The sequence below is a fragment of the Lissotriton helveticus genome, chromosome 1_1 (genome assembly GCF_964261635.1).
Source record: "Lissotriton helveticus chromosome 1_1, aLisHel1.1, whole genome shotgun sequence".
NCBI classification, from domain to species: Eukaryota; Metazoa; Chordata; class Amphibia; order Caudata; family Salamandridae; genus Lissotriton; species Lissotriton helveticus.
The window spans coordinates 1,959,424,694-1,959,439,714 of NC_136057.1; the positions used below are offsets into that span (position 1 = coordinate 1,959,424,694).

At 41.2% G+C, this 15,021-nt stretch overlaps 1 protein-coding gene across 1 annotated transcript in view; it reads left to right on the forward strand.

Moving 5' to 3' along the window:
* ASPM (assembly factor for spindle microtubules) overlaps positions 1–15,021 on the forward strand; it is a 453,390-nt gene that overhangs the window by 193,440 nt on the left and 244,929 nt on the right. The window contains exons 11-13 of the mRNA XM_078644067.1: positions 5,013–5,188; positions 5,272–5,417; positions 5,501–5,586. Of these exons, the coding sequence (XP_078500193.1) occupies positions 5,013–5,188; positions 5,272–5,417; positions 5,501–5,586 (408 nt within the window). The remainder of the gene's footprint in view (positions 1–5,012; positions 5,189–5,271; positions 5,418–5,500; positions 5,587–15,021) is intronic.

Below are 15,021 nucleotides of genomic sequence, written 5' to 3' on the forward strand. Positions count from 1 at the left end.
CTCGTTTTTAGTTTCTAATTCTGACACTTTGTAGATGCCACCTTTATAGGTTTTGACAGCAGTAGGAATAAGACATACAAACATATAAAGACTTAATTTTAAATAGTGTGACAAAATGGATTGGGGCATTCATGTTGCATGCATTTGTGATTTAAATATATCATTGTAAGTATACAGGTATGTTCACATCTATATTAACACTTTGCAGAGATAAGCTTGTCTTTCTTCATCCTTGGATAACACAAAACCAAAAGATGTAAAATATTGCATTTTCAAAAGCAGCATAGCAGAAATGCAGTAATGTGCTGTACATAGTTGAATATAACAATACAGTTATCATTGCTTATAGCCGAGATCTGATATTGGAAGTGGGCTGTTACTGCATTGTCTTGTACTGTTAGAAAAGGGAGGGTCACTGCCCTTTCTTCAATTGGAGTTGGGTTGCAGCTTTCATGATCAATAAGGGGTGGTCATCGCAGGTCCTCTGTAAATACATGGAAACGTTTTTTTAATATTTATTTGCACTTCACTGTCTCCAGTCTGGTATCATGACTGTGGTTCTGCCAAAAACCATTTGAGATGGTGAACATGTCAACCTAAAGTTCTGGTTTGCTAGCAGTGAGGGCTTTGTAGAAAATGCTGTTGACTTTGAAGATGGTGTGGGCTTGGAAGAGGTGTTTCATTAGGACGTGGTCCTGATAGAACAAGGACTTACCTTACCGTCACTTCTCAAACTGTATGTTGTGATGTGGTCATATTTCTTCACGCTCTTTATGAGCATGCTGCGGAAACCTTCAAGGAGAAAACTGTTTCACTTTGTTTAGTAGAGTGCGCTTTTCCCAGGCTGTTGTTGTTTTCTTGGTGAAGTGTTCCTTGAGGGTAATGTCTGTGTCCAGGGTGAATGAGTCATTTGGCTGTGGGTGAGAACTGAGTTTTTCCCAGATTTCTACCCTGCTGTCAAATTTACATTAATGCTAAAAGACCATCTGAATTTTAGACAGTCTTATAAATCAGTATTAACTTCACGTGAGACAGAAGGTTGTGGACTGCATTGCAGATAGTGGAAAGTGGCATGTGAGGAGCACAATTGAGCTGAATGTCGCTTGCTTGCTTAGATTGCAGGACCAGGCTGACTTATGGATTACAGTAAGCCCTCTACCCTTCCTATGTTGTCAAAAATAAATGCCAGCTGCTGTGCATGCATGCAAGTGAGACTTGTTTCTGAGATGACAAGTGCATTAGCATTGTGGTAAGTGATGAGGACTGTGATGTCTGGAGTATGAAGTCCTACAGAATGTGCGTTACTGATTGAGTTGGAGTGTGTGTTCAGCAGTTTTAAGGTGTCTTGTATATGAGGTTAGGCCTCTATTAATTTTTTTATTTTATTCCATTTTTATTTTAGCGAGGTGTACAGACAAGTATTGAAAATCAGACCTAAATTATACATTCAATGAAAAGACCATACAAAACTTTTTTAACAAGTCATAACCACAAAAAGAAAGATCCCAAAGAAGAAATATTTATACAGAGACAATCTAGGACCATCCTCGATCAGTTCGGTAACATATACTAACATTCAAGGAAATTCCAGATAAGATTGAATCTTAACATTGAACGAATGGATCGAGTTTTAACTAATGCACATTCTTTTTCATTAATATCCTTCATAAGAACCAGCCAATCAAATAATGAAGGAGAGCTAGAACTGATCCATTCTCTAGCTATGCAGAGACGGGCAGTTACTAATAAAATGGACATTAAACATCCCATATAAGAGTCGTCACAAATCTTATACCCCAACGTAATCTCTTTAAAGGATATAGTTGAATATTGGTTCAAATGTTGAGCAATATATTGTGTGACCTTTCCCCAAAAATCTGATAGTTTAGGGCATAAATAAAACATATGGGTTGTGCCTCTATTCTATCGAGAATAATTGTTGTGTGGTCTATGTTTGGGTCTGATTATGGGGAACTGTAGTGAGAGGTGCTGGACTGGGCCGATGCTGCAAACATGCCTTTTAGGTGCTTGCTGAGGTTGCATTGGGGTCGAGGTCCTGGCCCAAGGCCCTTCCTGGCCCAAACAGTAGGAACTCTAGTTTGTGGCCTTTAGCTTGGCAATACTCAGCTGGTGGTATATTCTGAAGAGTTGACGGAAGTAGTGGTGGAGGCAAGAGGTTTCACGTGGGTACCCGTGATGTTCCTTCCTGTAGAGATGGAAGCTGGGACCTGTATTGATGTCACTTCTGTGGAGCAGTTCTGAAATGCAGTTATGCCAGTTCCTTTAGAGATGGATGCAGACGAAATAGGTTTGTTTGCGTGGCGTCTTATTTTAAAGACCATTTTGGTTGGGAATCAGTGATAACTTTGCCTGTGAAGATAGATGTTGGAGACTGGATTAATGCCACTTCCTGTAGAAATGGATGCTGGGGAATCTAGCATGTCATTCAATCTTAATGTCTTCTTCCTGGTCTTCTCCTTCTGTCCTGTTCCTCCGTTGTTGTAGTGCCGATGAAGGTAGATGAGTATGAAGAGAGTTTTGTTTAAAGTTGTGCGCTAGATGGTTGAGCTTAAGACTAGCAGGAACATGCATTTGCTTGTCAGGGGTTGCACCCATACCTGTTATCTAATCCAGATGACTCCCTCCTTTTGGTATTCCATGTGAGATCTCTTTTGTTTTACAAGTGCGTTTGCCTCTTCTTGTTAAGCCACATAATGAAGTGTCCACAGTGGCCACCTTTATCATCATTGTTATTCACTTAGCATATGCCCACCCCTCATGACCATTGGTTCCAGAGTCTTGCCTACTGGTGGTGTTTTAACTTCAAACTGAATATATGCTTTTGTTAAGAGGGCCCACTCTATTCCACTCTCCACCACTCTCCACCAATCTTCTCCATTCCAGACCACTAACTTTTAGCCATGATCAACAGCAGCCACACTGCTATACAGTATGGCTAAAAGACATTGGTAAAGCCAATAGCTCTCATATAGGTGAGACCCTTTGGCTTTGCCATCGCTCGTTACCTCCCACTATATAGTACTTGAACTATAAGTGTGTAAGGATAATGTTTAATATTATTATGATACTGATCTAGATTTGCATTTGAAGATCTATATTGTCGTAGCACAAAAACCTCTCCCACTGTGGATCATAGCAGATTTCAGCTTTTTTGCATCCTGTTGCATGCTGCAGGTTTGACGTAAACATTAGTAGGGATGCCTTTCTTTGGTCCTCTAAGGGAGTCCAGTTTTTGGTAGTCCTGTGCTAGCGCATGAGATCGTGACAGCCATCCAAACTATCACGGTTGTTGCCTGTTGCCTTGGAGTGCCACTTGAGTAAGTGTCATTCAGTAGGACTCATCCGGAGGCTTGCATAAGCAAAGGTTGGTGAGCCAACAGAGCAAAGTAGATGCACATTAATTTGTTACAATTGAGAGCCATGATATAAGAATATAAAAAAGAATATAAATGTAAAGCAATACAATTGAAAGGTAGGGGGAACAAAGTCTACTGTTCTGTTCTTAGAAAGGCAAGAATGGGCTCTGTGATGTGCAGCCATGTAGTCTAGGGAGGTCACAAGAGGGCTCAGGTTCAATCACATAAGGATTTGCTCAATTGGGGGAGCCTAAATCAGATTCAAAAGGCGAAACAGTAACTTGAAATGAGAGAGATCATGTCTATTGCTGGTATGTTGTTTCCTGGTTACTGCAGATAAGGCTTAAATCGGACGTGTACCCTCTGAGCCGGTTGAACAAATGGATTGACTTTATTCCACTTAGCCATTGTTTCTGTAAATATAAAGACTGCTTGTGCCAAATGATCCTTGGTACATTAAATTGCAAAATAGCTTGCCTCAGTGTGAAACTAGATATCTCTCTATGTGAGATGGTGTCCCATTAGGACAATGAAGTTTAGTATGTTTGCCAACGTTCTATAATTTTGCCATTTCACCTAAGTGAGTAATTGCATTGATGTTGTAAGACGAACAAGGACCCCTTGTATTACCTACAAGAAAATAGGAGTTTTTGGTCAGGCTGAAAAATCATTTACTGCTAAAACTGTAAAATCTTTCTCATTTCCCCGTATTTATTATCTTTATAGCATCTTGAGTATTAAAGATAATTCTTTGGATTTCCTAAACGTGCTATAAGTCTTTTGCTTTACCAGAAACACCTGAGAAATTGACTTGGGCTCACTTTTTGAATGTATGTACATTTGGGTAAGTAATTGGAGTGAATTGCTACCTTCCCGTACAAGATTCCTATCCAGGATTATTGGAGCATATTGCGGATACTGTATCTGAGGTAATCTGAAAGTTTTATTACCCAATCAACAACTTGGCCATGGTAGCAACTGCACCAGCGAATTGTCAAAAACTGCAATTCCTTTTTACATAAGCAAGACCTATGACTCCTGGTGTACAGATCCATATTTTGTTGACTCTGAAAATGCAGGTCGTTGACAAGTACTTTCCCAGTAAGTAATAGCGAGATGAAGGTCAGCCTGCATAAAGATCTGTTAACTGATTTCAGAGCACTTTACAGAATAGATGGCTCCTACCACTACGAGTAGGCAGCAGAGGTACACATCTTGGAAAGTTGTCGCGACATGGGATTGCAAGGCCAAGCCATTGATGTCTGATCTTTCACTACCTCGTGAATGTTTATCAGAGCTTTTAATACAGTCTCGCCACTTTTGTAAATCCTCCTTAGCTTTTTATTCATTTGAAATATGACTACAGAGAAAGGCCATGTTAGAAGAAAAATACTTCTTTTTTAGAGATGCATATGCGGCTTTCCCTGCCTTAAATGTTGGTCGAAGCCTGCTCATGTTTGTTTTTGAAATATTTTTTTAAGCTTTAAAAGATATCAAAGATGAAGAGGTCTACCTGGTGCAAAGTAATTTAATTTTTCCTCATTTGCGTCTCTTGTCTCTTTTGGAAGGAAGTTTAGAAAACTGCAGTGTTATAGTTTCAGAACAACAAGGAATTCTTGTTTTGTCGTCCTGCAGACAAGCAAAGATGTTCTACTTGCCATCTCAAGAGATTTCCTAAGTGGCGAGGGTGATCTCTCACGTCATCTCAGCTACCTTGGCCTTCCTGTCAGCCATGTTCAGATGCCTCTCGATGAGTTTGACTTTGCAGTGACTAATTTAGCAGTTGACTTGCAATGTGGAGTACGCCTTGTGTAAGTATATATTAGTTTTCATGTTACCATTTTTTCTATATCTACAATGTGGAACAAGTGTAATGTTGTTTTTTTACCATCAGGAGAGCAATGGAACTTCTAACACAGAGTTGGACACTTTCTAAAAAGCTGCGAGTACCTGCAATCAGTCGACTTCAGAAGATGCACAATGTTGAAATAGTACTCCATGTTTTGAAGGAACGAAACATCCAACTAACCGATGAATATGGTAAAAAGTGTTTTGCTAATATGCTGTGTTTTCTTATATATAATCTTGCAGATTTTTTACCATCTGTTATGTTTAACTTGTAGGTGCTGTTATTGATTCCAGGGACATAGTAGATCGTCATAGAGAACGAACCTTAGCACTTCTTTGGCGAATTGTTTCTGCTTTCCAGGTATTTGATTTTGCCTTTGTTTATTCCCAGTGCTTTGAGCAGTGTATTATCTTGTGTTCCTTTCTCTCTGATAATGGTGAGATCTTCCTATTGTAAAAGGACTATAATGCATAGCAATTACAGATAAGAGCGAGGATAAATAGTGTGTGGTATCCTGTCCTTCTTTATATTTATTCCTTCCTTTGTATTCTGTGCCCTGCTCGTCAGCCAGTGTGAGTGATGTCATAGAATGTTTGTGTCTGGTTGACTGAAATGTCAGTAGGTGTATGTGGGCTGAGTACAATATTTAACTTGAAGCTTTTTGAGGCTCAACATTTCTTTGTCCAAATTTCATGAAATTAGGGACGTAAGAGACTAATCAAATCCAAAAAACATTCAAACTAAATTGGACTGATGGCTTGAACTGTAATCGTCAAGATTAGTTGACCCCTTTGTCAACCAATCTCAGCTCTTTCAAAGTCGTGTTTCTGTTAGTATAACTACAATGTTCTAAATATCCTCGCAGCAGCTTAATTATTTTTCTATATGGATGTCGGTTATGTTTCTCCTATATTATTGTGGGTTTATTATTTATTTTGTAATGATTCTGATGTATTTTTTATAAAATGGACCAAAATTGAAGTCTTATAACGGGTGAGAGGGCCTTTAACAACTTGTATAGTCCGAGGCAGAAGGGCTGTAATGCTATTAGAACATTCCACCCACTGAGGGTAGAATGTCCTAAATTAAACTTGCATTGACATAGCTGATAGGTCTCGCCTTAGGGACCTTGTAGGTTTTTAGCCATGCAGCACATTATCCTGGATGCTACATCTACTGTTCTTTAACATAGAAGCTTTGGTACTATTAGGCATATTTTTGAACTGCATTGAGAAGTACTTATTTAAAGTATTATTTGTGTATAACTAGTTATCTGCACACACAAAAAAGTAAAGATGCCAGAAACTCCAGAGTTCTAAAAGTTGTAAACTGTAATGCTGTCATTCACTTCAACCTCTGCAATGGACCGATAATGGGTATATAAAGTTAAGAAACTTTTTTTTTTTTGGCAGAGTTTTATATAGCACGAACTAGAACCGAATCGGGTATCAGAGCGCTTTACATAGCACCAGTTACGTTACATTAGAACACACGTTCATTTTTGTTAGGCACGGGGAGATTAAGCGATTTGCCCAGAAACACAGGAAGTTTGGCGTCGTTACCGAGACTCGAACCCAGTTCCTCCAGGTCCGAGGTCGAGCGCCCTAGCCGTTAGGCCAACTCCTCTCCCCTGTTCATTATCGAACTCTGGAAAATGACAGGTTTACCAAAATTCAAACTGATTAACAAATATATTAGGGCATTCAGGCAGGGCACCGCTTAGCATATTCTAAGGTCAACTACAGACCCCAAACCTTTACAGAATATGAATACTCTTAATCATAAGCATGATGAATAAAACCTCTATCCGCTCTGAAACAAATTATCCTGAGTGCTCCGAGTAAATTAACATGTCAGTGAAAGTGTTCAGACTGGCTGAATCTGGGCGCCTGCTCCAAATCCTGTGGCTCTGGGCAAACCACGTAATCTTCCAGTACCAACATAAAATGAATGTGCCCTTGAGTTATGTAACTGGTGCTCGTGTGAAGAGCTCCAATACCTTCATGCTGAGTTCTGCCTATGTACAAACTGCAACTGAAGTGCTGCTTAATATCATTTGGTCTTTTAATTCGTGGGTTTGAGTTTAACAAATTGCTGGCTCCAGCTGACTGTTGGTAGGCCACACCAGAAAGCAGCGTGTGGCTGCACATCACAAAACCAGGGGCACAGGGATCGTGCACGCACAGGGAAGGGTTGAGCTGTGGTCGCTGCACTTGGAAGTTCGATTATTGGCAGAGTGTGCCCTATGATGATAACTGTCGGCCTGGAGATGTTCACTGGAAGCTCTCATAGGTGATCACGGTTCTTGAATGTGCAATGGCAGCCCTGGAACATGCACTAATAACCATAGGATGTGAACTGTCAGTTCCGGGGTGTGCACTGGAAGTTCTTTTGGGCACTAAGAGCACTGGGATGCACACTTTTAGCCCAAGGGTGTGTACTGACAGCCCTTTAATGGGCACACAGAGACCCCAGATGTTCACTAGGAGCCATAGGGTGTGCACTGTCAGGCCATGGACATGCACTGGCAGCCCTGTGATCGACGTTGGCCATCCTGGGATGTGCAGTGGAAGACCTTCCCACGGGCACACGGAGCCCTATGTAGTGCGCTCTCATCCCAGGGCTGTGCACTGGAAACGCTCTTATTGCTGCCAGGAGGCATGGGACATTCACTGGAAGCTCGGTTATTGACGCTAGCAGTCCTTGGAATGTGCAGTGGCTGCCATGTGATGGGCTCAGGGAGCCCTGGGATGTGCACATGGAGACATAGGATGTGCGCCCTCAGGTTAGGGATTTGCACTGGAAGCCGTGTTATAGGAGCTGGCGGTCCTGGGTTGTGCAATTGTAGCTCTGTCAATGGCACTTTTAGCCCAGAAATGTGCACTGGAAGCCCTGTTATAGGCACAAGGAGACCTTGAATGTTCAAAGTCGGCTCAGGAACGTGCACTGAAAACCCTGTTATGTTAAGGACTCTGGCAGTCCTGTGATATGAAGTGCGGCCTGAGGAAAGCAAGCACACACAATGCAATTGGAGTACACCAAATGAAACTAGGCACAGCAGGAGGAGTATGGAAAGGGTCATAAAGATGGCGGTGAAGTGGGGGGTAGGGGGAGTGGCATGACCGGGAAGGAGAGCAGAGCAGTAGCTGGAAACTAGAGTATTGAGGGACCAGAGGGCAGGCGAATGGGACGAGCTACAGTACCAGCTGGGCTGGGATGCGCGCTGTCTAGACCCAACCTAAAATAGGAAGATTCCAATGGAAAGTGTGCTTGAAACACAACTAATCAATGCTGTGCCTTCGAAAAACAACAGTAATGTTTTGTGATAAAGTAAAAATGTTAACGGCGTATGTTGTCAAATAATAGTTTGCACTTGCGTCGCTATGCCTTCAAATGCACTGATTGGTTTTGTGCTATGTAAAAAGGAAAACTGCGCGGTTAAGAAAAACATCTGGGATGTATTGGCTCTTCACACCCTGTTTCTGCACGGAGTATCTGTCTGTGTTTTACGAAAGTCTGCCAATGGCTGACACGCCTTTTTAAATTATATTATGTGCCTCTGACAAGAGGAAATAAATCGATCCGGTGTGATCTTAAACTACAGCTGAGGCAATAACAGGAAATGGGTGGAGGATGTGGCAGTACGGCATGAGCTGTCGACTGGGTAACCTAGTTCAAGACTCTGCGTCAGCTTAACATCCTTTGATTCTGGGAAAATCAAGTAATCCCCTTGTGCCTAACAATATTGAATGTGTCCTTGGGTAGTGTAACTGGTGCTCATATAGAGCGCTCTAATACCGTCTGGTCGAGTTCTCACGGCAAACAAAACTAGGCTGCCATGGGGTTGGGCTGTATGACCGAAGTAGTCGCCATTTTGAAATGGTGATTTATAAACATGGTGAATTTAGAAACGCCCAAACTCGCGACACTACAGTTTAAAAACGGAAATTAAACAAACACAGGCAAGTAACTGGACTATGCTACTATGTCGATAACAGGGAGCCAAGGCTTCTTTAAAATCCGATCGCGTTGTATAAGAGTGCAGTGAAGGGCACATTAGTTCGGCTCTTCATCAGATGGATGATTTAGTAATGGGAAGTTAACAAAAGGGGGAGGGAGAGGAGGAAGTGGATTCTGTCTCCCCTAGTACTTTAACTAAACAAAAAGGAATCCACTCTGGTAGTGGTGGTGATCCCTACAGTGGTGGGGAGCACACAGTGTTGTTTTAAATACCCCTCACACACCAACAGGCCCCTTGGTGTCATGCTTCATCATCTGGGTCTTCGCACCCCTCTACGGGATGCGGCGTGCTGCGACTCACGACTACGTAGGAGCACTGAAGGTGGACTATGTGTTGATGTGTGTGAAGTTGTTAAGTGTGAGTGGTGAGGTGGTGAAAAGTTAAAAGATACCTGGCTCGTAGGAGAAAAAATAAAACTGTTTATTAAGCCCTCGGCTGGTATAGTTAAAAACGTGCAGGTGAGGTTGTGTGTTACTGGTTAGGGTACGTCAACCTCAAAAGTGCGTCGACATGTTTCGGAGTTGGAAAACTCCTTCTTCAGGACGAGGATATGCACAGTGATCCTCACGTTACTCACATGAAAATGTAGATGTCAAAGTGTGCTCTACAAAAATTAAAAGGTGAAATGTACCTAATCGTGTTATATTGAATGAAGTCTGTTGCACCCAATTGGCGTTGATAGTACAGAACCTGTGAATGATCAAAAAAACATCATGAAACATAACATCACATATGGACATTGATGTTCAGAAAAAGCTATGCTAATACATAGGAGGGTAATGAAGAACTCAAAATGAGGTCCAGGAACCCTGTAAAATAAAAGGACATACATATAGACAAGGACACACATTGATTTACGATATAGTCGCCATTAGGTTCCCTAGGATGAAAAAAATGGAATGACAAAACACATATTTTTGCAGTGCTTACTTATGGACAAAGGCTGACTGGCCTCATGAGCCAAAGCGTTGTTATTGGGGGTTCTTTTCTTCCTGCTCAAATTAGCAACCTGTAGTGTCAAGAAGAGCTAGGTATTAGGACCTAAGATGTTGGTTCTCGAGAGAAACAAAGGTGCCTCTATACTCCTAGGTCAAACTCACGGTTACTGCAAAGCCTGGTAGGCTGTCTTCCCCTCAAACGCGGCTCCGACGGTATGTCGAGTCGTTCTAACCTGGTCCTTTATATAGTGCCAGTAAATGGTATAATTGATGCCAAATTGAAAACGGAATATGTATTTTGTCATTCCATATTTTTCATATTCCAAAGTTCCAATATAGCTTTATAGCCCAACAACAGTGGGCTAAAAAGCTATTACAACATTCCACCTAATGAGGGCAGAATGTTCTAATTTGGAAAACAAAGGCATTGGAGACCGAGGAGTTGAGATCCCCTTGGCTTCGAGCCTTTGTTCACACAGCTCTTGCTGTGAATGTTCTACAGTTAACAGCCATGCATGCATAGGGCCATGTATGTTAGCTGTTGAATATTTACAGCAAGAGCTGTGGAAGGGGACTGAAGTCAGCGCCTGGTTTTCCCTGTCTGAAATGTATTTTGTAATTCAACCAGGGAGACCCATCAGCAGAGCATCATTCGCCCTCTCTTTCTGAAGCCCTAGTGACACTCAGCAACAAGCAGAGGGAACAGTGAAGGCTGCTTGTGCCCTCCTGCATGGCTTCCACCTTTCGCTTTCCTCTGCCTAATTAATATATTAGAGAAGAGAGGAGAGGCTGTGTATTAGCAGTCTGCCTATACCAGTTCATATAGACAGCTGCTGCTCCATTGTCTTTAATGGAGCTCTCCACATTCCGGTGTTCTAAGTCAACATATGCAGAGTCTCTTCTTTGACTAAAGTTGCACTTTAAAGCCTTATTTAAACAAAGCTCGCATTGGAGTTTTGGGGGTGCCAAATTGGACCCCATGATCTAGTGAACATTGGTACTTTTTTTTTTTAATAAGGTGGTGGTTGTTTTAACTTCTGGCTTCCTCAAACTAGCAACTGGATTTTGACATTTCTACATTGAACAGGAGGAACATTGCTAGCTCGAATTGAAAATTCACACATTTAGATAAGAGTTTGCCTATGTTTTTAATTTTCCTCCTAATCAATGAAGCTAACATCCATGTCTCTAGTCATTGAAAGGAAAATACTTATTTTAAAAAATGTCTCTTTACCTAGGACAGAAAGTACATAAGATCCCAACATTAATTTAGGGAAAAATTTAAAATGTCTTTAGCAAAATAAATGAACATTTTAAGGAAAAGTTACCCAGGGTGTTTCGTTAATTTTTACCATGGAAATGAATTTTTATCATTTTTTTAAATTGCAAAAGGTTGAAACAGGAGAAAATGGGATTTTCGTTTTTTTACTAAAATGTCAACTTGGCCTTCAGTTTTCCTTTCAGGTCTGTTGGCTTATTCGTTATATAATAATTCAGTTGTGGTGTTTTCTTCCACTTTTTCTTTTAACAATTTACAAATTTTTACGTTTTGATCTACAGCTAAAGTCTGGTGTCGTGTTCGTGTAAATATATGGGGCCACCTGGTTATGATTTTCCTGCAATATGGCTGTTGTGCTTGTCATGTGATGGCCATCTGGGGGTAATAAAGGGGCATTGTCAGGCGAGGCATACTGGCTTTGCTACCAATACTTGTTGATCTCAGTCTCCTTGAATACTCGTCCTATAGTGTTCCTCAAGCTGATGCTTGCCTGTCGTGCTTTCAGGGCATTGGCTCAATGATCCCATGGATTATTAACTTTTTTTTCATTCCTATACAGCTTGATGCTTCAAAAACTAGTTTTACTTTTGGAAGAACATATAGGATATTGTCACTCTTATGCAGTAGTCTAACACAATGCTTGTATCACTGGTTCCCTTCCCAGTAATTACGAGCAGAAAATTATGTGAATGAACTTATCTAGTCAACAGACAGATTGTTCTCATCAGCGCCAGAGGTGCTAATACATTTAACACCAGGAGTCTCAGGTACCCTGGTATCTTATTATTATTAGATACAGCAATGAAAATGTTTGTTTGTACTTTTATGTTCTCAACATTTGCTCTATAAGCTTAAATCAGCTACATTTAAAGGAATCCAAAACCTATAATCTTACTATTTCTGTTGAGGTTCAATTCCCTGCCAACTGGAGAAAGTACAATATTGGACTCTTAACAGCTTCCAGCTCATAGAATACATTTCCTGTCTAAAATAATGTGTTTTCATTGGAACTGATAATCACAAAAACAAAGTTAAATCAGGCTCCTCTAATGCTACATCTTGAAAGTCATGTCTTGGCTTTGTATACAGTTCAGTAGCATCTAGACAGCCCTGGTTTACCCCATTATCTGCATCATTTTCTGGAAGTAGCAAATGAGTAGCAGGATTTAGTATTATGTAGTGCTGTAAAGACACATTTTGTTCCTTTCTAATCACCTGTTCATATTTAGTAAGCCCGCTGTTTGTTATGTGCTATGTTTGTGTACAGGTTGACAAAATTGCAACTGAATGTGGACCCATTACAATAAACTCGTATAAATGATTTGCCCTGTTGAATACTAACTACAACTGCAGCCACTGTCATGAGGAATCCAGGCAACGCTGTGGCTACTGAATCAAGTGTAGCAGAGAAATAAGCCAATGGATGTTTGGCTTCACCAAGGGTCTCTATCAACACACAGGATGCATACCCTTCTCTCTGATGACAATAGAGGAAAAACATCTTTGTCGTAATCAGCCATTCTTAGGGCTGGTGCGTAGTAAAGTTTCTTTCTGAGCTTTATTAAGGACCTCATTCATTCATAGTACCAGGATTGCTGATGACACGTTGTTGTGAATAAGTCTCTGTACAGGCTTTGCCATTAGGGAAAAGTGAGGATCGACTGACTGCAGCAGCCCACCGTTCACAGGAACATCCTGACTTCTCTCTACGTTTTGGGAGGAATCATTCTAAGAATTGTAGCGATATGTTCTGGGGACACTAGCTCCTTTCTCAATGCCATGTCCCAAGTACAAACCTCCCTTTGACAGTACTATAATTTTGTTGGGGACCCCTGTGTCCATTCTCTGCCAAGTGAATCAGTAGGACAGTCATGTCTTGTTGCAAGCTTCTTTCCTAATTGACCCCACTAACAGGTTGTCAATGTACAGGACCAGAACAGAGTTGCATGACAAATACAAAGTCTCCAGAATTTGCTTCAGTATTTGATTGAAGGTTGAGAGGATCTCTGTATACCCCTGTGGGACTTGGCACTACACCAGACTTTTTCTAAAAAACAATCTGAATGCAAAAAGGAATTGCCTAAACTCATGCAGACAAATGGAAAAGAATGCCTGACACAGATCCATGACCGAGAACCACTCTGATTCCCATGGAATTTTTAAAAAACATCACAGCACGATTTGGAACCACAAGACAACATGGGGCAAGGGTTTGATTCACCTTTCTTAGGTTCCAAACTATCCTCCACTATTTGTTTTCAGCAGATTCATCACAGGTGAGTTGCAGGGACGCACTAGTATTTATTTCAAGATGCCTTGCTGTAGCATTGATTCAATCACTGATGTGTTATTCCAGGCACCGCCTGAGGTGTGAAGTCGTATTGGGGCATTTGTGGATACTCTGCATTAAGCTTTTTGTAACTCTCCATGGGTGGAATTTCTTAAGCAGACTAGTGTCCTTGCGTGCCTTCCTCTTAGACCAAATCTCTTAATTCAGGCGGTCAGGTCCTCTCGTTAGGATTGGGAATGCCCCGACTGCTGATTCTCTTGAATTTAATTTAAAGTGTACATCCTCGTCATATTTCTGGAGTTCCACACCACCCGAATGTACAATGGACAGCACAATTTAATGTGCATAATAAATCCCTACCCAACAAATTCACTGGACTTCAGATACATGTGACAAATTGGTGGTCGTGGAAGGGCCCTATTTTTAGAGACTTTAGCTGAAACAGGGTTAGTTAGTACTTTGCTTGTTGAAGATGCCTACAACTTGGACTTGTTTTCACAAGAGGGTAGATTTGGGATCTCTATTCTAACTCTAGAGTGGGTAGCTCCAGTATTAATCAGAAATAATACAGGGTGACCATTTACGTCTCTATCTGCATATTGACCATTCTAGTCTACCTCTAGAACTCCAGTACTGATAACAAATGATACAGGGTGGTCATTTACTCCTCTATCTGCAATTGGCCCATTGTGGTCTGCCTCTAAAACTCATCCCCTCTCAGGGACAGTCATTGTGTTGGGTGCTATACCAGGTGTATGAACAATCGTTTCATATGGATTCTAGACCGTTTAGGTTCTTGACTTACGGATGTTTTCAGGACTGTCCCTTCATTTTGCAAAAGTCTTCTTGATTAACTGGCTGGAAATTAGTCTTCATCCCAGGTTATTTATGAACTGTAATTCCACTGCTGAACAAACAATGTCCAAGTAGGTGCCGTAGTTCTAGATCGCTTAGACAGGAGCCTTCAGAACATCCCATATTTTTTGTCACATGGTAAAAGGTTGCATTCAAGAGTTAGTCATGCATCTAACACATCTGCCTCTCCAAGCTCTCCCACACAGTAAGCTGCATCATTTGTTGTGAAGTGCTACTTTATTGGGGACTGACAGTAAGTGCTCTGATGATTCCCAGCTAGGTTCACACTGGCTACAGATTATTATCCAGCAGGGCCTGGAAACCGAAAACACACAGAGTAGTAATTTGGGCTAATCCACATGATTGCTTGCTACACTATGTATTAAGGATTATTTTAAAGCTGATGTCGAGG